Source organism: Erigeron canadensis, chromosome 8, assembly GCF_010389155.1.
Source record: "Erigeron canadensis isolate Cc75 chromosome 8, C_canadensis_v1, whole genome shotgun sequence".
Classification (NCBI taxonomy): domain Eukaryota; kingdom Viridiplantae; phylum Streptophyta; class Magnoliopsida; order Asterales; family Asteraceae; genus Erigeron; species Erigeron canadensis.
In genome coordinates, this window is record NC_057768.1 from 382,053 (window position 1) to 406,903 (window position 24,851).

Below are 24,851 nucleotides of genomic sequence, written 5' to 3' on the forward strand. Positions count from 1 at the left end.
GAACTATTCGATAATGATTGAAAAAATTTTATCTAACAAAAATATGTATGTATTTTTTAAATACTTTATTTGATTATATCAAACTACTTGTTAAAGTTTTTATTAAAAGAAAGGTTGGCATTTATTGTTATTATTATTTAAAGTTTTCATATGTATATACAGAGGATATAGATCAAATGAGAATATAACTTATAAAAAAAAAAAAGTTTCATTTTTGATTTTTTTTTTTAACTTGTTTTTTGAACTATTTTTTATTTTTTTTACTTTTTTCATTCTCTCTTTAATTAACTTATTCCATATAAAATTTTGAAAAAATTTTAAAAAATTGTTTTCTTTTCAAAGGGTGTAGCCCGTAAGCTATAGGCGAAACCTCGCAGTTTATGGCAGAGCCATGATAGCTAAGGGCGAAGCCCGTTAGGTAAATCACCTTATCACCGATCATCCTCAATGACCTATCACTTAATATCCTTACGGGCAAAGCCCGTACCGTACTCTTACATGTATAACTCACGAACCCGGGTTTAAAATTTTTATTTAAAAAAAAAAAAAAAGAAATAAATTATGGATTGATTTAATAAATAAAAGAATGAAAAAACTGGAAAAAAAAAAATCAAAACAAGAAGCAAAATAAATAAATAAATAAATAAAATAAAAAATGAACATCCTCTCATTTTTCTCCTTAAGAACCTTCTCTATAGATTTCTACCATAAAAGGTTGTCTGACACCTAAGCTTAGGTGTGAAACCCCTCACATACAAAATTTTTAATATTTTTTATTAATGAATAAATGCTTGGACCTTTATAAAATTTATGGATTAAAAAAACAATATGTATGGTTTTCGAGTGAGAATGCCCTTAAAATGAGAATACGGTGAAAACATTTAAAAACGTCATTTTGATGCATTAAAAGTCCTTAAACTACCATAGTGAAAACTAATTATGTATACTACTTTATAAAGATTATCACACACTCTCTCCAAACTCTTTTCAAAACTCTCTCTCATAAAAATGTCGCTATGCAAAATTACCATACTACCCTTAGCGAATTAAATAATTCTATCTCTTTTATTCATTAATTTAAACAATTTTCTACTTAAAATATCTATAATACTCTTAATAAAGTAATTACAACAAAGACCCATCAACTGCTAAAATAACTACACTACCCCTTTTACATTAATTTTTTACAATAATACCCACACTGTGTTACCAACCACTATTTCCACCACCACACTGTCGCCGACACCACACCGCCGCTACCATCACCAACGCCGCATTGCGAGTAAAATGCTAGTCATTATTTAAGTGTTTAACAACACAGTGATCCGCGAAAATCAAAAAAATCATGTTTTTTATCTATTATGATGAATATGCATCCAAGATAGATGCACTAAATGAAAAACATGATTTTCTCGATTTTGAGAGATCAATGTGTTGTTAAATACTTAAATAAGGATAATTAGTTATGCATTATGTTAGTTTTATAGATTTTTAATGCATCAAAATTATGTTTTTAAGTGTTTTCATCGTGTTCTTATTTTAAGGGTGTTCTTATTTGATTGGCCCCCTATATGTATACACCTCATCCAACCAAGGTACAATCGGTTCGATCGGTCCGCCTAGTAAAATACTGTGAGTCCGGTTCAGTGTCCGGTCCGATTTTCAAAACATTTATCTAGACTAAACTTCTATCAGATAGATGACATAAGCAACTAGACTTGATTATTGGTGGTAAATTAAAAGGAAGATATATCACTACATTACAGATAGCAATAGCAATGGCATTCACCCACACAAATATCCCAACTTGCTGAATTATTCATTTAACATGAAAACAAAAGTATTTATATAGCTAATATGTAAAGAAATAGATTGGTTGATAATAAACATTTTCCATTACCAAAACTACAAATGTAAGAAATCGGAAAGCCAAAAACAGTTTACTAACATTATGGATGGATGTCATGTTACACATACTAAAACAAGACACAATGTATTGCATGACTAGTAGGAAACGGGAAGAATATAATGACAAAACATACAAACAACATCAACTTATATCTAAACAATGTGAATGATATTCCACTCAGGACTTAAAAACAAGAAATCATTTGGTACAAATACAAATGAATACCTACTTTTGCCTCTTGTATATCTTTCCCAAGAAAGATTTCAACACCGCTTGTACTGCTTTGCTTGGGTGGCCTTCAATGGATGTGATCAGCTTCTTGTAGCTCGTGCTCTCGTACTCTTCAAATACCCCCTACATATATATCAACATAATCATCGATTCATCTCAGAACGTACATTAATAAATTCTATGGTTTTCATAAAAGAGAAACCACAAACCTGAAGATTGAGAGCGTGATATAATTCCTTCACTTTTGCAACGGAAGCTGGATCCTTTTTCCCATAGTTCTCCTGGATACAGAATCGGATGTGTAAACATTGTAAGTATACAAAGAAACAATTTGTGAGCAGCTGTTTGTGTATTACCAAATACAAGGTCGTAGGTGCATATATCTACATTATAACTATAACTATGTATGGAAGTACATGTCTATGTATATAGCTCCATAAACAGAATTGGAAAGGTTATGGTTGCTTACGTGTAGGACTTTCTTTTGCTCCTCGTTAGCAAGTTCCAATGCTTTCACAACTAACCACGAACACTTGAAGTCTTCAATATCAGTTCCAATCTGTGACAGTGAGATAAATGGTATATTGTGAGCTCCAAACTCTACAGCAAGCCAGGAGCTAAATAAATACGAAACAATAGGAGATATAGCTGAAATTACCTTCCCAATCACTTCAGGAGCACCAAAACAATCTAGGTAATCGTCCTGCAATCATTTACAGGGCTTTATTAATGAATGCACGGTCACAAACAGTAGTTATTGTCAAACATCAAAACATGCCAAACTAAGTGTATATAATTCTATAAATATGATCACACACCTGCACTTGAAAATAGGTACCCATTTCAACAAGTACATCCTTCACTTGAACATGATTGTCCAGATCCTCACCAAACATAAGGAGTGCACATGCAACCTAGAACCAAGTAAAATTTGGTGCAGGCTATTAGTGCATAAAAATATAGACTTTTTTTGAAAAAACTTGCGTACAATATCCAAACACCATACATTATGATTTGGTAACCTGCTACCCAGCACATTATTGCAATTTCTAAGAGCCATTTAGGGAATTAGAGACAAAAAACATGGGATAAATAGCTCATGGGAAATCCGTTTCCTATCACAAACATACTAGTACATAGATACAGAAAATGGTCGATTTAAGCAGGAAAAAATTGTGATTTAAACGTCCCAATGGTGATAAAGAAGATGCATTATGGTAAGATTTTTGTATGAAAAAGAAAGCTTGAAAGTCGAGAGAAATTTGCTCACAGGAAGGTAAAATGAGTAGTAAGCCGTTTTGTACTGCACAATCCGGCGGTGACTGCAAAACAATACAATAAGGTGTACGTCAGCATATGAAACATTAACACAAATTATTGTTAGATTGTATAACGAGAAAATTTTAGGTGGCCACATACATAGACAATGAATACTTTGAGAGATCTTTTTCTCCAACAAGTGTAGTGATCAGATCAATCATCTGTCCAGAGGCCGTTTGAAATTCTACCTGCTCAAGCACATGGTAACCACTACTTAGTAAGTAGAGATGCAATTTCAACCATCATAATCCGTATCGGTTGATACGGATTAACCGATACGGATTATGTTTGATCTCTAACAAGTAGCCTAAAGAAAGAATAGCTCAAAAGGGAACAATTCAAACAGGAGGAAAGCACCCAAAGTATATTATAATGTATAAAACCTCCAAAACGATTTTATTCATATAATTAACTAATTGTTGAAAGACTAGTTACAAAATTTTCCAACGTTTAGACAAAAATTTAATTACGCCTGAACCCTATATGAACTGTTTCAAACTGTAAAAAAATCACTTATATTGACCTGACGATGTTTGACTTGTTAACCATTTGGCACCTCTATTTGTAGATAGTAATTACCAAGTATTGCAAAATTAAATATAACCATTCACACGTAATATACAACCTCGTTGAATAGGTCCACTAAATCCACATAATATGGCTTTCCTCGGAAATGTTTCTTGAGAATTCTTGGGATATGGTTGCGAAGAATGATTCCATCATTTGCAGCAATCATACCAACCTAAAATTAAATTATCAGACTAGAAATGCACAAAATGCTCTTAAAAAAAACAACACAAAATCAAATTGCAACTATACAAAAGAATAGTTTATTGATGTAAACTCGCACCTTGGGTAATCTGAACCAACAGGGTTGACCTCTGCGTGTATGAGACTCATCCATGATATCATCAAGCACTAGAAAGTATGCTTGAAGCTGCATAATCCAATAGAAGTAAGGATATTAAGTAAATATGCAATAAAAAGAACTACTGAGAACAGCTAATTAGCCTCATATCGATGCAGGTATATTGTTATTACCCATTCAACGCACCAACCAAGGGCAGACGAAAGAAAAACCTCATCATCTGTCAGTTCTCCTCCTTTAAGTAACTGGTAGCTGTCAACAACCGAGAGACCCCGATTCAACTTCCCTAAAGGAATCACATTTCAATATGGATTTCAATACAAAAAAAATGATTTGCAATCAACACAAAAAAAAAAAAAAAAAAAAAAAAAAAAGGCAAGCGTAAACAGTCTTACCTCCAGGCACGTTGTAGTCGAGCATCTGCAGATACATACATTAAACAAAAACAATCAATCACGATTAGTAGAGATGACTGAACTTGAAACCTCAGTTTGTAGTGAAACAATGTTTCCTAACTATTCAATAAGTTTGAGAAAAGATGATAATAACAATTCACAAATGACTTTATGATACTTTGCATGTTACAAAGATAAAAACTGGAAAGAGTACAGTGAGATGAGAGACCATAACTCAATAAATATATGATGCAAGGCCGTAAGAATAGCTTTGGAAGACAGTCTATGGGTTTAAGAAATCGTCCTACAAACAATTAGTTCTCGGTTAATGCAAAAAATTCAACTCACTTGTTGTACCTTTTGATGGCAAATTTTATGTTGAAACCAACGGTGACACTTTTGGCGCATTTACTTAAATATGAGTTGATTTAGGTTATATTTGTATCTAATGGGCCAAATGGATAACCACTGAACATCTAATTGAGATTTGAACGGGTTAAAAATGGCCCGAAGTTTATTTAGATGATTATAAACAAACAATCTTGTTCTTCAGAATGTTTAAAGTAAGATCTTATACTATTTCTTTCAAACTCAGGGGTAAAATCCGACCTGACCCGTTTTTAGCTCTTACCCAACATGTACAGCACATGTAGTTAAAAGTTGATAATTTTTATCTTGAACCTTTAGAAAGTATCTTCTCTTGGCTTTTAATGATGGAATTCGGTTATCAACCTCTTGTTTTTTTAGGGAGAATTGTGTATATCCCCAACTTAAGAAGAAAAGTTGCATATTTCCACAAAGTGCAAGTTTTCAATTAATAAATACAAATACTTATAAAGTGTGGTTTCGCAAAACATGCAATTTTAAGTTGGGGATATATGTATTAAGGGCTTAATCATCTATAACTATAACGCATACGGTATCTTTTGACAAAGATAAGGATCTTTGCCGTTCCCCGTTCCCGTATTGTCCCCGTACCCCTTCGTCGTACCCGTCCGCTGCTACATAGCGCGACCTCAAAGGAAAAGAGTTTTCACTTGATCCATTTGAGAAGCAAGTAGGTGATGAGATAATTGGATTGCTGCAAGAAAGTAAAAATTTCAACAGCAGTTGTGACGGAAATTAACTAGTAACTTTCCACCAGGCTGCATCTAGACTCCGTGTTACCTTTTCAAGATGAGCTCTTCAAGAACGAAGGGCTTTCAAGAAACTCATGGAAGAAGCTAGAACTAAAAATGACAAAAGAAAAAAATCCATAGTGGCTTATCTCATACATCTCATGATACTCATAACTATTTAGAAGTGATTTCTCATATGACAACGATTCGCAAAGTGGTTCAACCCCCGGTTCACCTACGTTCCAAGGATCTTTTGAAGATGGGTTGACTTATGCATTTGACAAGCAACTCTCGAAAATGAGTTCTGTTAGATTCAAACCAAACTTTAGAAGATTTGGGCAGATGTCAATCGCACCTGAAGACCTTAAGTGCCCGATTTCATTACGACTAATGTATGATTCAGTCATCATTGCCTCAGAGCAGACATATGAGAGTATTTGCATCGAGTAATAGTTTAACAGCATGCACAACACCTGCCTGAAGACTCAACACACCTTGGCTGAGTGGCTCATCTTTGAGTTTGGCACCTAATTACTGTTAACTTCAAACCAAACTTTAAAAGATCTGGACACCGATTTCATTACAACTAATGTGTGATCCAGTCATCATTGCGTCAGGGCAGACATATGAGAGTATTTGCATCGAGTAATAGTCTAACAGCATGCATAACCTGCCTGAAGACTCGACAGACCTTGGCTGAGTGGCTCATCTTTGGGTTTGGCTCCTAATTACTGTGTGAAGGGTCTAATTGCTAGTTGGTGTGAACAGAATGCAGTTTTGGTTCCTGGGGGAGACTGCCAGATTACATAGACATCAAGTACTGAAACTAAGCTTTGTTGGAAAATGAGTTGGCTAATTCAAGCTTGGGTGGAAGTGTGTGATCCTGTAAGTACAAGAGAAAAGGAGATAAAATTGAGGTTGTGCCTGAGTAGGAAGTCAACATGTTTGATAGTAATGAGGATTTGTTGACCATTTTGAGTTTTGACCACAGAGGGTGAGAAGAAAAGACTTCAAGTTGTAGTGAAGATACGGTTTTTGTCCAATAACAATGAAGAGGCCTTGGTTTTAAAAGCGAAAGGCGCACAAAAGCGATAGGGTCCATTCCTAAGCGCAAAGTGCAAAAGCGGCGAGCTTTTCGTATGTGAGGCGCATATTTATGAAAAAAACTTTAAAATTACCTATATAGTATTAATAACACATAAAATACCAAAACTTCATCATTAAGAGCCTTGTTTAAGTCCGGCTTTGATCAAATTTGGTGTTTCAAAAGAAACCCCCAAAAGATTGTTGGTCTTGTTGAGGAAGAAGAAAGATGAGATCAATCTTGTTGAGGAAGAAAAGGTAAGGAAAAAAAACTTATTAAGGAAAATAATTTTCTTGTTACAAAAAGATCACGCTTTTTAGCGCCTGACGCTTAATCCAAAAGCACAAAAAAGCCCAAAAAGCGCCTGCCGCTTAATCCAAAAGCACAAAAAAGCCCAAAAAGAGCTCGCTTTTTGTGGCGCTTAATCCAAAAGCGCAAAAAATCCCAAAACGTGCTCGATTTTTGTACACCCTGCGCCTTGGGTGCCAAAAAGCTCTAAGGCTTGCGCCTTGCATTTAAGGCTCACTTTTTAAAACCAATGAAGAGGCTCGGACAAGAACAGGTATGCTACACCATACTTAAAGGTGGAAGTTTCCACTTGTGCATTGTTGAAGCATTGTTATGTTTTTTTGAGTCCACTGTGTGCATGAAGAAAACATCATTGCTTGGGAAAGGGCAGTCATGGCTCTCTTCACTCTCTCTATTAATAAGAACAGGTATGCTACACCATACTTAAAGGTGAAAGTTTCCAAACATTAAAATGAGCAGCTCAGTTCGGGAAATGATTTATAATGGGTCAAATGACTAAGAAAAAATTTAACTTTAAACAAACAGGTCAAGCAAGTTAAATATCGGTGAGTCATAGGTCAATTCAGCTTCTAGTGACTCAAATAGGTAACAACAATTTGCCTAAAAGAAAATGGGTCAACAATCATTCAAAGTAGTTATAATGCAGGGACTTATAATGTACTTGGAGGCTACTGAAAATTATAAAACCCGTCCTAACTTGAAAAAAAATGATGATCATATTTGAGACTCTACATAACTATGTACAAAAGCTTAGGAAGGAAAGTCAATTAGGCCGGTTACAAAACTGATCCGTATGGTAAGTTGTTGAGTACCCAAGTATAGTCAGATTATATAACCTCAGTAGCAAATTAAGTACATATAAGAGCAAATCGAGTGCCGCCTCCTCCTACCTAGTTAGTTACTAACTGTTAGGTGTATCTATCTATCTATCAACGAATAGAGTAGAGTAGAGTCGGACGCATTAAGTTAACCTCACTTCCTGCCTAAACCAGCACATGTACTAGTATTTATTATCATCATTGTGATTATTTAAAACAAGAGGGGTGAGACGTGGCAAATTGGTGCAGCATCAAATTCTCTATCAAAGACGGACTCCCATCCGAAGATTTCCTCAAACTTATTTACAGATAATAATAATTATTATAAATTGGTATACTTAATAGTAACAATGACGACGACAACTACAACAACTATGATTATTATAATAATATATATATATAGATACCCCCGATGGATCTAGTAATAAACTAATTACATTGCACTAGAGAGTATTAAAAAAAATCAACAACAGGTAAATGATATAATAATCATAGAAGAAGAAAAGTAATGAGAGAAAGAAAACAAATGAATAGAGAGATTGAGAAATGACAAGATTTTTGACCTTATCGACCCATTGGCGTGAATCGTCATCAAACTCAAAGGCGGGATCGTTAATCAACTCTGTTTTCAGAGTTTTGTATACCTCCATGAACCTCGACTTCAGATCCCCACTCTTACTGTTACTGCCCATTCTTACTTCCTTCCTTTCAAATGAATAGAGGATGAAGGATGAATCCAGCAGCAGATGTGATTGGGTGGGTATTTGTAATCAAAATTAAATTAAATTAAATTAAAAAAAGAAAGAAGAAAAGATGCCGCTGGCTTTGGCTGAATATCAAATAAAATAATAATGTGATACACTCACACTCGCTCACTTCATATAAAACTGTGATTCGTTTTATGTGAGCGCGCCTGGTGACTAGTCAAAGTCAGTAGTGCATCGCTACACTTACATTATTTAACTCATTGTTTAAAATGCCTAACCAATATTATTTATAGATATATTTTCAATCTTAGTTTTATATAGAAATTTATTCAATGTTTTTATCTGTTCAGACTGATATATATGGATAAAAGTTTAGAACATACACACTAAAAATTTAAAAACTTCTATAACTATACACAAATTTATCATCTTATTATTGAGTTTGTGTGGAAAAAAGTTAAATTACTAACAGGCTATATTTATATATATATATATATATATATATATATAAAAACAACCATATGTATTTAAATTATTCATCAGCTTATACATCATTTGTCTTATTGTACAATAAATTCGAAATCGTCACACAAAATAAATTCTAAAAAAATGTATAGTATATATCAAAGGCAACCCAATATGGACTAGTGATACATGATGGCAAAAGTCATATAAGGGTCACAATTACATTTGTAATATCTTTTTCATACTATCTATATAATCTTATACCAACCATGTTGAAAAGTTACATTTATAAGATAAAAGATTTTATCAAATTAAATTATACTATCAGTCTTTTTATCTTCTAAAATATTTTCATTAATTTTTTACATTAATTATTTTTACATCAACTATCAACATCACTTGATGTCGCCATCACCACCAACATTCGTTAGCACTACTACCAGTCACCGCTGTCATCACCGTCACCACATTACGCGGGTAGCTTGCTAGCTGATAATTAGAATTCTTGGTGGAACTCACAGAAATAAGAAAAATATTTAATCTAAGTATTCAATAAGAATTTTAAAAAAAAAACATTAAAAAGTGTAAATTATTTGGAGTTAACAAATTTATACATATATAAAAAGTTCTTCGTTCGAAGATTAAAAATTGCTCTTAACGAACATTTTAAGAATTTATGTTCATATTATATTATTATTATTGTTATATTAATATTACTAGATTATATCTCGCGTAATACACGAATAAACATCTATAACTAATAAAATATTAATATTTTATAATATCGTATTGACAAATTATAAATAAAACAGGTTTAACAACAATAATGTTATATTTTGTTACATATATTTAAATAAGTTTAAATATATATAGAAAAAGAATTGTATGATGTTAGATATAAAAAAAAAAAAAAAGATTTTAGTGATCAGTTATTAACATACCTAATCTTTATATTATATTGTCATTTTATTAATTTAACAAATATAAATAAAAGATGTTGAAATTTGGTGATTTTGTCACTTTTATTTTATTTTTTTATTTTTTGACTATTCTAAATACTATATATATATATATATATATCTTAATATATACTATAAGACAGTTAAACTAATGACTAATTAACCAATCATATCGTTCGATTTCATCAAATTGACTTTTGATGATGTCATCATTTAGATAAATTACAAATTAAAAATCCTAATAATCATTATCCAAATATATTATTATATTAATATTTATATTAATTTGTAGAAAAAGTCTCATTAATTTACACTTTTTTTGTTTTTCATCAATAATTTACACTTTTTATCCCCGAATACTTAATTTATATTTATTTTTAGTCATCAACTTGAGAAAATTTTTTAAAATTTACAATCATTTAATTAAATAAAAAAAATTTAACATATGAAATATTTTCTACAAAAAAATATTTATTTGAAAACCTAATAACTTATTAACAAATATTAGAAGAGTCCTAATTGTTATCAAAAAAATATAAAAACAATCCTAATTATTATCATATTATCATAGAACAAGTGATTGAAAATAAACATATGCGTGTTATGAACGTGCATCATGATTAAATACATATACTTGAATGTCAAGTTCGGGATCACAAATATGTTATATTTTAATTCTTAATTATTTTTTCTAATAATATCATATTATGAGACATCTGTTTCAAAATATATTATAATGGAAAAATTATTATATATAGCATGTGCCTTGTGAAATGACTACGGCAAACAATTCTATAAATATGTCTAGGCTAATAATGACAGTGAGGAACTTATGATTATTGTACTACAACTTGCAAAATATAACACTTAAAACCGTGTTTTATTAAAATTGTAAGTTTTTATGACTTAAATGTATGAAGATCTAATATTATTAACTAGATCTATACCCGGTCGTTGACCAGGTTCGAAATTATATATACGAAGTGAATATCATCATCAATCTCAATTAAAATTCATCCTACAAAAGAAATTGAGATAATAGAGAATTAGATACATTTTAGATAAACATATTAATAAGCAAAATTATAACATATTAGATGTATGTAATGATTTTGAATATTGAGTGGGATTCTCTCATGTTTAATATATTTGTATATAATTTCTAAATTTCCTTATTTATAAAACTTTGACTTTGACTTTGTATTTTAATGGTTTAGATTGATTTTTGTTATATTTTCAATGGTCTAGATAAAAACTTAAAATGTTTTTTTCTCTTGGCTATGGTAGCCATTAATATATATAATATCGTAAATCCCGTGTCCAGTGTTGGACACGGGTCTATATATATATATAGAGAGAGAAAGAGAGAGATCAGATTTATGTTTTATATATAAATATCGTAAGATATTAACGATGTAAAGTAGTATACTTATAGTTATAACCAATATTTATAACGTTATTTGATAAAAATATATTTAAAGTCATAATTCAATAACAACTAAAAAAATAAAATAGTGATTTTTTAAAAAATAATATAGAGTTTATGAGTTAATTCTCATAATTATATTATTAGATTAATTTAAATTTATAAATTAGAATTAAATTTAAAAAAGTTATAAAAGGTATATAACATCATCATTCTGATATAATGATTTTGATTAGGGCTGGCAATTCATACCCATGTCATTTAAATTGGGATGTATTGGATAACTTTTTTCAATTTAATGGGTAAATGGGCTAATAAAATTATACACGGGCGGGTCTCTAACTTAACCCTCAAAATTGTTAGTCATAGTTAACGGGTCCAATCAGATAATACAACAGGTATGAGCGGGTCTCTACTTCACGTCTTCACCCTTCTCTATCTCTCTCTCCAGTCTCCATCATCCATTCTTCACCTAATCAACCCCTCTCTTAAACATGTTCTAGTATATCATTGAACATCTTTTCACAGGTATTACTCTTTTTTTTTTAATTTTGATTTTATAGTTATTTTGGGGTTTTTTTTCCAATAATTATATAATAAAATTGGGTTTTTATACATTAATTCTAGTTTTATTTGGGGTTTTTTATGCTTAATTTTCTTATAGTAATTTTAGGGTATTTTAATGCTTAACTTTTCACAGTGAATCTGGGTTTTTTATGCTTATTTTTTTAGACTAATTATAGGGATTATTTGATTCATTGATATAGTTGATATTTGCTTGTTGCAATGTGGTTTTCTAAAATTTGGTTTTATGTGTTACATATAAATTCAATAATTGATTATATTTGCTTACTGCATTCGTTTAAATCACCATCATGCTTTTATCTTTTAACTGAAACTCGAGTGTCAAAGTCGTATTTTAATGTGACAGTTTAATTTTAAAGTTCTCATGTACTTATACATACATAAAAAAAAAAAAAACGGTTTGACCCGCACCCAACCCGCTTTTACCCGCACCCCTTCAACTCGCAATCTTGAAATTACCCGTTTAGACCCACACCCGTTTAGACACGTTACCCAAACCCGCCCGACCTGACCATTTTGCCAGGCCTAATTTTGATTAAAAGTTGAGTTTTATCAGAGAATCCAAACTTCGTTTCTCCTTTAGGTTTTACGAGAATAAGTACTCGCGCGTTGCGGTGGTGAGATGGTGGGGGTGATAGTTAGGTCATAGAGTGTAATATGTCATAAAGTGTGATAGGTCATAGAAGTTGATATGTCATAGAGTATGATAGTCAAATGTGTTAACCGTACGGTGTAACACCCCAAGATTTTAAGGTAAAAGAAATTAACCCATTTTCATAGTTTTGACATTAAACTAATTTCCTAGTATTTTATTTTTGAATAAGGGGTTAATTTAGTTAGAACTTTAGTGGATAGCGGGTAAAATACCCACAAAAGGTGGGATGGGTTGTGGCACCTCCTGAGAATGCCAGCCATCCATATGACTTATGAGTCATTTTCCACTCTCCTTCTTCTTCTCTACAATTTCATACAATTCTATCATCTCCTTTCAAAATCAAAAGCTTAATTCTTCTAATTCAAAGGGAAATCATTGTACTAAACATCACCATCTTACAATCTCCATTCAAGAATCAAAAGTTAGGGTTTGTGGGTCTTAGTGGTGGTGGCCGAATTTCAAAGAGAAAAGAGGGGAAGAAGAATTTCCAACTTAATTCTTGAATTAACCTATTGTTTGTTGAGGTATTAATTTCCTCTAATTTAGTTTTCTTCTTCCTTTTAAATTTAGGGTTCATGTGTGAACCAATTTTGGGGATTTTGCTAGAATTTGAATTATGGTTAATTTTTCCCAATTTCTTAGTTAACCTAGTTGTCATTGAGATATATGATGCATTTGATTATGCAATTTATAGGGTTATGTGATAATTTGAGTTTATGAGAAAATATGAGTTTTTGCTAGTTAATGAAATATGGATGAAAATGGTAGGTTGAACTACCTAATATTGATCTTAAGGATGGAAGTAACTCAATGACAAATGGGTTGGGTTTTGGGTCTAGAAAGGCTAGTGATTGAGTATGACTAGGTTGAGCTAGTCATAGTTGTGAATGTAAGCTTATGCATTTTTACGATATGATCATAGGTTGAAGTTTGCTTGTGCTTGTTCGTTTAGCGTTATTGTCTTTGTTGCGGAGGAGGTGAGTATATTTGCATACCTTTATGTTTATGTTAGGTCAATTGACCACCATGTTGAAGTATTTGTCCATGTGTGGACAGACCACCATGTTGAAGTTATTTTTCCATGTGTGGAAAGACCACCATGTTGAAGTTATTTGTCCATGTGTGGAAAGACCACCATGTAAAAGTTATTTGTCCATGTGTGGAAAGACCACCATTGTGAAGTTGTTAGTCCATGTGTGGTAATTGATTGGCTTATATGGATCCATATATGTGTTGTTAGTGTGCAAGGTGAACATGTAAATGTGTCATGACGATGCCATAGGTTACATGTAATAGTCCTTGTACTTGCCCTCCTTCATAATCGTAAATGTATGCAAGTATATTCACTAAGCCTTTGCTTATATTTTAGTTGTTTACCATTTCTATAGGTAGTTCCGGAAGAAGGAACTAGGATTGTTGATTTGAAAGTGTTGATTTAGAGCTTGAAGTGGTTGAAGTAAAGATTTGCAAGATTTGAAGGTATTTAGGTCATTCATGGATGAATGACAAGCTTTTGGGTTTAGAGGCTTAGTTATCCCTCTCATTTTGGCTCTTGGTACATTTTGGTTGATGGTCATATTTTGTTATATTATGTAAAAGATCAGGTGTAAAGCTTTTTAGAAAAGATGTAAAGTTGCACTTTGGGCGAAAATTGCGTCAAAATGGGTAAGATGACCCGCTTACTTGTAGAAACTTGGTTTGTATAAATGGATGGTATGGAGACTTTTGGAAATGTAGTGTTAGTTGATTTATGTCAAAACTAAGTTGCTAATCAGTTGTCAGAAGCTCGGTTTTGAGAAAAAGGGGTCGAAAGTTGTTCAATGTGTCAAAAGTACGAAACCTGAAGAGGACGGCCTTTGTGCAGAGGACGGCTCTTGTGGACGGCCTCTGCAGGACACAAGAGCCGTGCTCCTCTGTAATTTTTACATTTTTTTTTCCGAGGCTTCGTTTGACCTTTCCGGAACCTGAAACTCATACAATAGACTTATATTAACATTCTAAGAAGGTTCAATTTGTCATTTTTCAAATTTGAAAACTTTAATTTTTGGCGAAAATTGGTCGTATTTTTCTAAGTATAATTTAACTAATTTGCGTTTCTTTTCTTTTATGTTCATACTTTTGGGACTAAATTGAGTCGAGACGTTTCATACGGACTCCCTCATCGGATTTAAAAATTCGTCGAAGGTATATCAAATGACATCTCTAATGAAAGAGCATGAAATTTTAAGAACACCCATATAATTTTTATGATTTATCGATGTACGGTTTTTGAGATAAAAGAGTTTGAATGAATTAAAGGAATAAATGATTTATGAAGGAGAGAGAAAAAAAATTATTGGTTGGTTGGATCAGTGGTTAGAGCTCATGCCTCTGGAAACAGAGGTCATAGGTTCGATACTCATGCCTCTGTAACTTCAATGACGAAGATACATTTTTATAAAACTTTTATCAATATGCCCGGGTTGAACCCGGTTTAATAAACTATTATTTAATAAACATAAATGGCGTTAATCTCAATATTCATTTTGCTTTGTTATTTGTTGTTGATTCGGATGGATGTACATAACATGATTCTCACTTATCACGTGCCACTGAACACGTGAAAATCAATATCCATATTCTTTTGTGATTTTCTTTGGTGGCTAACTAGGCAACTAGCTATCAAACTTCAAAAAAAAGCTATCAAACTTCAAAAGTCACGTACACCAAGCTGCCCGCAATATACATGTTTTTCATTTATCCAACTGTAACATAGTTGGGTAGTAGTTATCATCATAATTTTTTTTTTTATCTTTGAAAAGTATCATAATTTTATTTTTAATGATGTGTTAATGAGTTTATCTTTTGTTTTGATGAGCTTAAGGATAGCCATAATAACAAATAAACTTAACATTTTCATTAATTAATAACTACAAATAGGATTACTGACATATTATCATTGACAATAAATAAACTTAACGAATATGATGACACACAAAAGTAAACGATTCCTTCAATTATATTACACAAGTTTCCTACATTTTGTTATAAGTTTCCTACATTTTGTTATGACATGGTATAGTGCACAGTTCTGTCTCCAAAAACTTAAAAACTCCAGGATTCGATTCAAAAATAATTATAAATCCATAAAAAAAGGTCTTATTAAAATCCAAATCAAACAATATATAACTAAATATAAAGTTCTTGTTGTAATTTGGAGAGAAGGATTGAAAAAGGAGAAGAGATAATTCTATTAAAGAGGGATCAATTAGGGTTACAATATATCCTTGTATTTATATGCTCTATAAGAAGATTCTAGAGAAGATACAATTACATAAATACGAGTATGAAAGTAAATATCCACAATATATTTAATATTACAAAAATCTCTTTTAGATATTCACACTTTATTATTATACGCATGTATGGTGTTTGTTGTCTTATTAAGAACCTTACCAAGAAAACCCACTAGGATAAAAAAAAATTGAAGGGAAAAAGTGTGCAGCGCGTATAATACTCCCTCTTATTTGAAGATCCGTCTTCGAAATATCGAATGTTGATCTTGTATAAAAATTTAACTTTTCACTTTCATTTTTGTCTTTATACGGTCGTCTCTTTCCGTTCAAAATCTACCGCCTATTGCCGTCGTCTCCTGCATCACCACCACCACCAAGTAGTGGGCCATCAAAAGAAGTGAGTCCGGATCAATGACACCTTTGCACACCTTCACAGTCGATCCGGTTAGATAGTTTTTGTTGATAAATTATTAAATTTTTGTTGATAAATTATTAAATTATATTTTACAATGTAACGACCAACTAAACTTGCTTTTCATTCATAAGATTACAATATTATTACTCCAAATACGCATCATTAAAGTCGAAAACGCCCGTTATCTAAACATTAAGACATCAACTATCTAAAACTTGAGGGATCAAACCTTCTCCATTGCTCCACACTTACGTCCGTAGTTCATGACCTATTTCGTTTCCACATAAACATAGTATTTTGGTCTCTTCCGCGATCCGATCCGATTGAGCCACGACTGTGGATTGTTGAAAATTGCATCACCACAAAACTTTTTCCATATACACTTTCATGCAAGAAAATGCATTACTCTTTCATAATATGGATCGTTGATCCATATATTTTCTCATAAATTGGTATCTATACTAATATGTAAAATATCAATTTTTCATTTTCTTTCAAATTAAAACTTTGAACGACCCAAAATATTTTTCTATCTTATTCATTAATTTAAACATCTCCACATAATATACTCATGATACTTTTAATGAAATAATTTACAATATAGGTATCTCAACCTTTTAATTAATTAGATTGTCACCTTCAATATCAATTATTTTACATTTACCATCATTGTCGCCCCCACCACTTGTCACCGCCGCCACCTCTCGCCACCACCATTGTCATAGTCGTCCTCTCCATACTGTCGCCGCTAACACCATCGTCGTTGCATTGCGCTGACATACGTCTAGTTTACTATAAATTCTACGTCTAAATCTGACCTCTTAAATTTATTTCATGTAACACTACCTGCCCCAAACCCGTCTCATTGTCATTCCTAATCGTAAATTGATATTTTTTTATGATGTCTAAAATTATATTTAAAATATTATAACTATTAATATATTTTTATTTATGCTTGGTTAGTCTTGTACAATATACAGGTTTAATTTAACAGACATATTAAGTTAAGATATTTAAATTAAAAAATAAATAGCAACGATATTTTTGGAAAATTATTGGTTTTTAATTTTAACTAGTTATTTTTACGTGCGCGTTGTCGCGACATACGTATTTTACACGATAATGTTTTGAACCCGAATTTATGTCAAATATTCGAACCCAAACTGTAATAAAGTTTTTTAAAGGAATAATAAGATGTATAGACACAAAAACAATAACTATATTAATATTTTAAATGTTACATGAACGTAAAACGTAACGATGATGAGAGTTGTTATATATTAAAAATGTTATATATACGAAGACGAATGAAAATAATTAAAAATCGAATATTTAAAGGTAAAACCATTATTGTGTGAAAATTGTTTGATGAAAACATGAAACCCAAAAATTTAGTGTCAAATAAATGAAAATAAAAACTTTGACTTGAGGTAAAAGTTAAAAGATATAAACTTTCTTTAAAAAAAGACAATTAAATATGTAGCATAACAATAAAAAAATTTGTAAAAGAATAATAAAACGTATAAAAACATAAACAATAACTATATTAATATTTTAAATGTTATATGAACGTAAGAAGCCACGATGATAAAAGTTATTATATATTGAAAAACATTATATCTATGTCTATCTATACTATATTATAAATCGAATTCCCTGTATAACATTTTAAGTTTCAACATTTACTTCTCCAAAAATTTTCTTTTATCAATTCTATATTACTAAACACATTTTCTCTCTCCTAAAATCTCAATCCATCATCTTTTTTCTCTCTCTTCCATAAATCATTTATTCATTCGATATACTTTCGACGAATGTTTAAATCCGAGGCGGAATCCGTACGGTTAAGACAGTTGGCTATCACACTTTATGACCTATCACCCCACTATCTCACCGCCGCAATGCGCGGGTACTTGCTCTCGTATATAAAAAAATAGATTAAAATAATCAAAACCAAATGTTTAAAAGTAAACCATAACTGTGTGAACTGTTTGATGAAAACATGAGAACCTAAACCTTTACTGTCAAAAAAAGTGAAAACAAAAACTTTGATGTGAGGTGAAAGTTAAACAATAAAAACTTTAGTGGTTAAAATGAAAATTGATAAAAATTAGTATGCCCTATAAGAACTTGTACATTTTATGCTTAAAGGACATGTACATAGCATATAATTACTTTTTAGTATGTATATAATTTAAGAGAGATGACATTAGTACCACTTATTTTTATACATCTATCACAAATATGTATTACTGACTTGTACTGTTTGTTGTAGAATGTGTACATTATGGCAGATAAATAAAAAACAATATACGATTATCATTTCCTATAATTTAAGAAAGGGAAAAACCAATATGCTGTTAGAAACATGGATTTTCCATGCTTCCCTCTCACAAACTCCTCCCCTGAAAATCACATGTATAAATATAAAATCATTCCTCCTCACAAACTCCTAGAAATAGGGTGCTGTTAGAAGCATAGTTGTTAACCTTTAAGAAAAGAGTTGTTTTTTGTTAAGAGTATAAAGGATTAGGATTTATTCAATTAAGTTTAAAAAGTGATGTTTAAATCTTAAATATTGAATTTAATGCAACAATGAGTAAAGTCCAACTATTTAACTTTAGAGGATGAGTATAAAATAGAATATCGAAAATCTAAAATATAAAAATTTCGAAAAGAAGGGATAACCGAGTTGCGGCTTAACGGGATCTCCCTTATATATTCCGGCAACCGAAGCGAATAGTAATCACCGTCCGTCATAAGGTAAAACCCTAATCCTTACAATAGAATTATTTTATACCTTGATTCGTTGAATTTTATTAAAGTTATTAGCTTTTGATTCAAGTATTCATCTTTTTTTATATTTTGTTATCAATTTAGGGTTAGGGTCTGACACGATAATAATAACAATAAATAGCTGATTTTATTTGGAAAACAGAAAGAAGAAAGATGACGACAGCTGCAAGGCCGACATGGGCACCAGCTAAAGGAGGGAATGAACAAGGCGGAACCCGTATTTTCGGGCCATCTCAGAAGTATTCTTCAAGAGATATCGCTTCTCACACTACCCTTAAGCCCAGGTCCCTTTTCTTCTCCTTTTTTTTTTCTTCTTCTTAATTTATGTTATTATGTGCCCGAGGTTATTGTTGATACCGTTCAAAAAACTTTAAGCTGGAATTAAAACTAGTCTTATTTAAGTCGACGATAAGGTTATATATACACCAACACTTTGTTATGTGACTTAAAGTGTGGTTGTTAGGAAGATGATAGATACGTAGGATAACTATGGCGTAAATCTATTGTAATGTAGGATTTTATTTATGTCTTTTTGTTTTAGTTTATTGACAGCATATTACACGTTATAGTTGTATTATACAATATACTGTTGTTTTCTAGTGGTCAACAATTAGAACAACGAGACTCGCGATATATGATCATGCACGGAAAAGGGAAAAACACACGTACATACACTCATCTACTCGCACCTTTCTTGTTCTATATTTTTACCATTTTATGTAAATCAGCGAATGTAAATCCATCTATGTATATTGAGGTGTGATATTAATGATCTTGTTAAGTTGAGTTGTCGTCATATCAAGCTCTCCTATTCACCCTTTGGCTCTGGGTTGGTAGTGGTTGTTTCTGGGAATAATCTCATTTTGGTTTGCATAGCAAATATGTGCTGAGAACTTCTTCTGAAATCCCGTACAATCGTTATTACTTTAGATGCTTTTTTTTTTTTGGAAAAACTTGGGTTTAATATACTTACTAATAATAGCTGTCCATCTCTTTCTTGGCTTTCATTCCACCAACTTGCTTGGATACATTGTGATATGTTTATCAATAGCCTGCTTTATGCTAGTATAAGTTTGTTATTTTAACCTTACCACATGTGAATCATTGAACACTACGAAACATATGGGATTTTATTAGTAATATTTGTGGTGCTCACTGGATCGTTCTTTTCTTTGGATCTCAGCACCCTAAGATTCCTGACAACCTATATCCTGACTCGAGTAAATTTTTTCTAGATATATGCACTTTTTACTTTAATTTGATGTGATATATTGAACCTGTGGTCATATGAATGAATCTGTATTACTCATTCTGGCGTCTTTCATTTATTACCGTTTCAATGTGATTAATATTTTTTAAAATGTTGATTTGTGCTTCTTACTGCAGAAGAGAAGGTCAAGACACCCAGGATGAACTAGAAAAGAGAGACCTTAAAGAGGAGTTGGAAGAGCGTGAGCGGAGGCACTTCTCATCTAAAGGTTTTTTTTTTTTTACAATACTTCTATTTTTACTGTAGTTTTAATGTGGATGTTTGTGGTTTACTTGTTTAACTGATTGTGTGTGGTTGCAGAGGACAGAGATCGTAGAAAGAGTAGTCATCATCTACTGGAAGGTTGGTATTGCACCTAGTAACTATATTCTGTTGATTGCTTTTGTATCGACTGTTAACACATTCCACATATACAAGGTTTTAATTGACCAAGTAATTATTTTAATAGGTTCAAGGAGAGAACATGAGGAACGCATCATTCCACGCAGTATAGATGCTGATGATGCGGATGGGGATGTTGATAGTGATGACGAGAGGTATTGCTGATTTTAACAATGTTAAATTCAGTATCTTGTATACTGTTTTGATTATATATGTTATGGAAATGCCTAATGCATCACTTATTTGCTAGTGCATCAACTAGAGTAGGAAATTGGGTTTCTTGGGTAATAGGTCAGAATCAAAATCTGTTGCATGCGATGGGTTATCTTGATATTATTTATTTGAATTAATTACTATAAATAGTTAGTGTAGGACTTGATTATATATTTTTTTTATTTTATGATTTTGTTTATAATCTAATTGTTTGAATATGATTTAGATGGCTTCGTGTATTGAACGTAGGTTTTTGGCGAGTTTGGCTTGTTCGACCCATTTTTTTTATACAGTAGAAGCTCCCTCCCCCCATCCTTTTTATATATCTTGCCTGTTTAACAGTTAGAACTAAAGTAACTGCCCCCTCTAGAATCAACCAGTCTTTTAACATCACATGTTTGCCTATGTTGTTCTATCTTGCCGTCTATTGATAAACTTGATTAATCTGTATTCTTTTGTCATGATGTCCCTTTATATTTTGTTTGTGCACATAAGATTATATTGGACACCGATATGTGCTTCAGAGGTGATATAACAAAGAAACTATTCCCATATTTTAGTGATCAAAGTTGATAATTAGAGTTGTCAGCCTAACTGAGTAAACTTGACTACCCTATTATTTTTTTTAATATGGCTTACAATTATTTCCGTGACCAGTGATGATGACGACGATGACGAGGATGATGAAGCTGCACTTTTAGCAGAGCTGGAGCTTATAAAGAAGGAAAGAGCTGAGGAGAAACTACGCAAAGTAAGTAATTGTGTCATTTATTTTATTCTTGGGAAAGTTTTATTCTTTATCATATATTCATATCTCTATCTATATCTATGGGATAAGTGCCTGGAAATGTAACTAAGTATGGCTAAATGTCTATTGTGGGAACAAACTATCAGTTTTGGATATTGTATGGAAGTAACTTGGTAAAAGAGTCTAAAACATTAAAAAGTGACTTGTTCCATCATTAGCCGGTAAATACTTAAGTGCCTGGAAATGTAACTAAGTATGGCCAAATGTCTATTGTAGGAACCAACTATCAGTTTTGGATATTGTATGGAAGTAACTTAGTAAAAGAGTCTAAAACATTAAAAAGTGACTTGTTCCATCATTAGCCGATAAATACTCTATTTTCTTTTTAATTATTTCCGACGTGGAATATGTGAGCTGGTGGTGACTGAACCTATAATCCCGTACTCTTGTATCTGATAACTGTAAGATTCGGGTCTACTTCCTTTCCTTTACACAACTCAACAACTTTGAATTGCCTTTTATTCCGCCTCTCTCGTAGCAAATATACACAAGTAGCAATACAACAATACTTATCCTATGTGTAATACCCCTTTATTCATCTTGCATTCCTATGCAATGAACCAAGTTATCACATTTTATTAACTGTTAGGAGTATTCAAGAGATGACACTTACTTTTTAACAGCCTTCCCAAAGATACTTAGTATTTGCGGTCAAGGAATATATGAGGAATTGAATCTTGCATATTCTGACATAGAAAGCAATTGCAATAAAATTAAAAAATTTGAAAAAATGAAAAATTAGGGTTTTCAGTTTCCCCCCTTTCTATATCTGCTACAAAACATGAATTACTTGTAGATAAATGAAGGACATACATTGATATAGCAGTGGAAAAGTTAAATAGACATTGATCGAAGACGAATTTTGGATTTCGTATGTTGTATGTGTGGATTTGGTTTGGAATTGTCGTGTGTGTGTGTGTGAAATGAGAAATTGATCAAACGTTTGTTTTTATATGTAAGTTAGTTTTTGTTGTTATTTGCCAGCTCACATATTCCACGTCGGAAATAATTAAAAAGAAAATAGAGTATATACCGGCTAATGATAGAACAAGTCACTTTTTAATGTTTTAGACTCTTTTACCAAGTTACTTCCATACAATATCCAAAACTGTAGTTGGTTCCTACAATAGACATTTGGCCATACTTAGTTACATTTTGAGGTACTTATCCCTATATCTATCTATAATCTATCTATAATCCCTTATAAAGCATATTGGCCTCTCCTATTTTAGGAAATTCAACACTTTTTTATACCCACAATACCCTTATTTCTTAATCCTAATTCCCCTATACACCTAATCTATACTTTTATACTTTTTAATAAAAAAAAAACCCCTCTCTTTAAAAGTTGCGGAGGAATTATCTAAAATACCATTAATGATTAATTTACAATATTAGTCATTTATCCAAAATATCTCCATTGACCTTCTACATCAATTATCTACACCACTCGACGCCGCCTCCACTACCAACAGTCGCCCCCACCACCACACAGTTGCCGCCACAACCACCGCCGCATTGCGTGGGTACCGTGCTCGTTACACTTGATAGTTTACGGGGAGGTGAGACATCATACCTAACTTTCAAGTGTAATTCACCTTCAGGCCACCTAGAGGCGACAATTATGATTTACTTGCTTATGAATGGGTTGATTTACATGTTTTTTATATCTCAAACGGTTTAGCTAAAGGTGAATGTGTCAGAACCCACCAAAAATCCGAACTCTTGTATTTTAAAGAGTTAGATAATTAGTATAATAATATTGTTATGCAATATTGATTAATGCATTAGTCATGTAGAAACCAGCAAAAGAAGTGTTTACAGGCCAATCTGAGATGACGCGTATATACGTGTACTTTCATGACGTTTTTAACCTCTTGCCCAATCCTCTCTACCTGCCTTCCTTGCCGCCCGAGTGCAACCTTCTGTAACATGAAACATACCATGTTTCATAAAAAATGGGTGTTAAATAAGAATTTTAATATTGATTTATAGGTTCGCTTGACTGGCTAGTAGGTTGTGTTTAGAGGGGTTTTTTTTATAAAGAATTTGCTTGTAACATAGATGACTTGCTTTTTGCAGGAACGAGAAGAGCAAGAAGAGGGGCTTAAACTTAAAGAGGCAGAACTAATACGAGGAAACCCTTTGCTTAACAACCCAACATCTTTCAGTGTAAAACGAAGGTTGGTACCTCTTTTGCATAATCTAAAAATGTACCCTTTTTGTTATCCGACTCCCATTGTGTAATTGCATTCTGACATAAATATTTCAGGTGGGACGATGACGTTGTTTTCAAGAACCAGGCTCGTGGGGAAACCAAGGCTCCAAAGCGCTTCATCAATGATACTATACGCAGCGACTTCCATCGCAAGTTTCTTCACAAATACATGAAGTAAGCCTAGTCAGGGATTAGGAATGCAGTCTCCAAGAATGTGGTTTCATTAAAATGTGGATGTGGTTCAGGATATCATCTTTTGTTTATGATTGTATAACACTTGATAATATTTGAATTTGTGAGTGTACTCCAGCCATTAAATACTAAGGTTGATTGTAATTGGAAAGAGTTATTATGTACATTTGCTTTTCAAGTACCATCCTCAATTTTCTTTTCAACCTTTTTTACAAGTGGGTCATTTAAGTATCATGCTGGTAAATTCTGAACTTAGGCAGAAGATGAATTTAAGTAGATTCGCAATTGGTTAGTTTAAACTAGGAGGAATTTGGTTTGTAAGAGCATTTGTGCTCGCATGGACCACACAAGTGAACTTGATACGATAGCACCACATATCACAGTGAAACCTTTCATCCGTAATGGATTAGCCTGATGTTAATTACTTAATAAAA

The 24,851-nt window shown here is 32.2% G+C and overlaps 2 protein-coding genes across 2 annotated transcripts; one reads left to right on the forward strand and one right to left on the reverse strand.

Annotated features, from left to right (window-relative positions):
* Positions 1 to 1,926: 1,926 nt before the first annotated feature.
* LOC122579947 (farnesyl pyrophosphate synthase) lies at positions 1,927 to 8,894 on the reverse strand. Its single transcript, XM_043752215.1, has 12 exons — positions 8,616 to 8,894; positions 4,724 to 4,748; positions 4,502 to 4,614; positions 4,311 to 4,397; positions 4,086 to 4,202; positions 3,560 to 3,648; positions 3,411 to 3,462; positions 2,959 to 3,054; positions 2,799 to 2,843; positions 2,610 to 2,699; positions 2,350 to 2,421; positions 1,927 to 2,263 (listed from the first exon to the last, which is right to left on the reverse strand). The coding sequence occupies exons 1-12, from the start codon at positions 8,742 to 8,744 to the stop codon at positions 2,135 to 2,137; spliced, it is 1,044 nt and encodes a 347-aa protein (XP_043608150.1). The 5' UTR covers positions 8,745 to 8,894; the 3' UTR covers positions 1,927 to 2,134.
* A 10,299-nt stretch (positions 8,895 to 19,193) lies between these two features.
* Positions 19,194 to 24,620, forward strand: LOC122578741 (protein CWC15 homolog). Its single transcript, XM_043750767.1, has 8 exons — positions 19,194 to 19,302; positions 19,478 to 19,619; positions 20,722 to 20,813; positions 20,906 to 20,947; positions 21,054 to 21,141; positions 21,857 to 21,950; positions 24,090 to 24,190; positions 24,280 to 24,620. The coding sequence occupies exons 2-8, from the start codon at positions 19,489 to 19,491 to the stop codon at positions 24,401 to 24,403; spliced, it is 672 nt and encodes a 223-aa protein (XP_043606702.1). The 5' UTR covers positions 19,194 to 19,302; positions 19,478 to 19,488; the 3' UTR covers positions 24,404 to 24,620.
* The last annotated feature ends 231 nt before the right edge of the window (positions 24,621 to 24,851 follow it).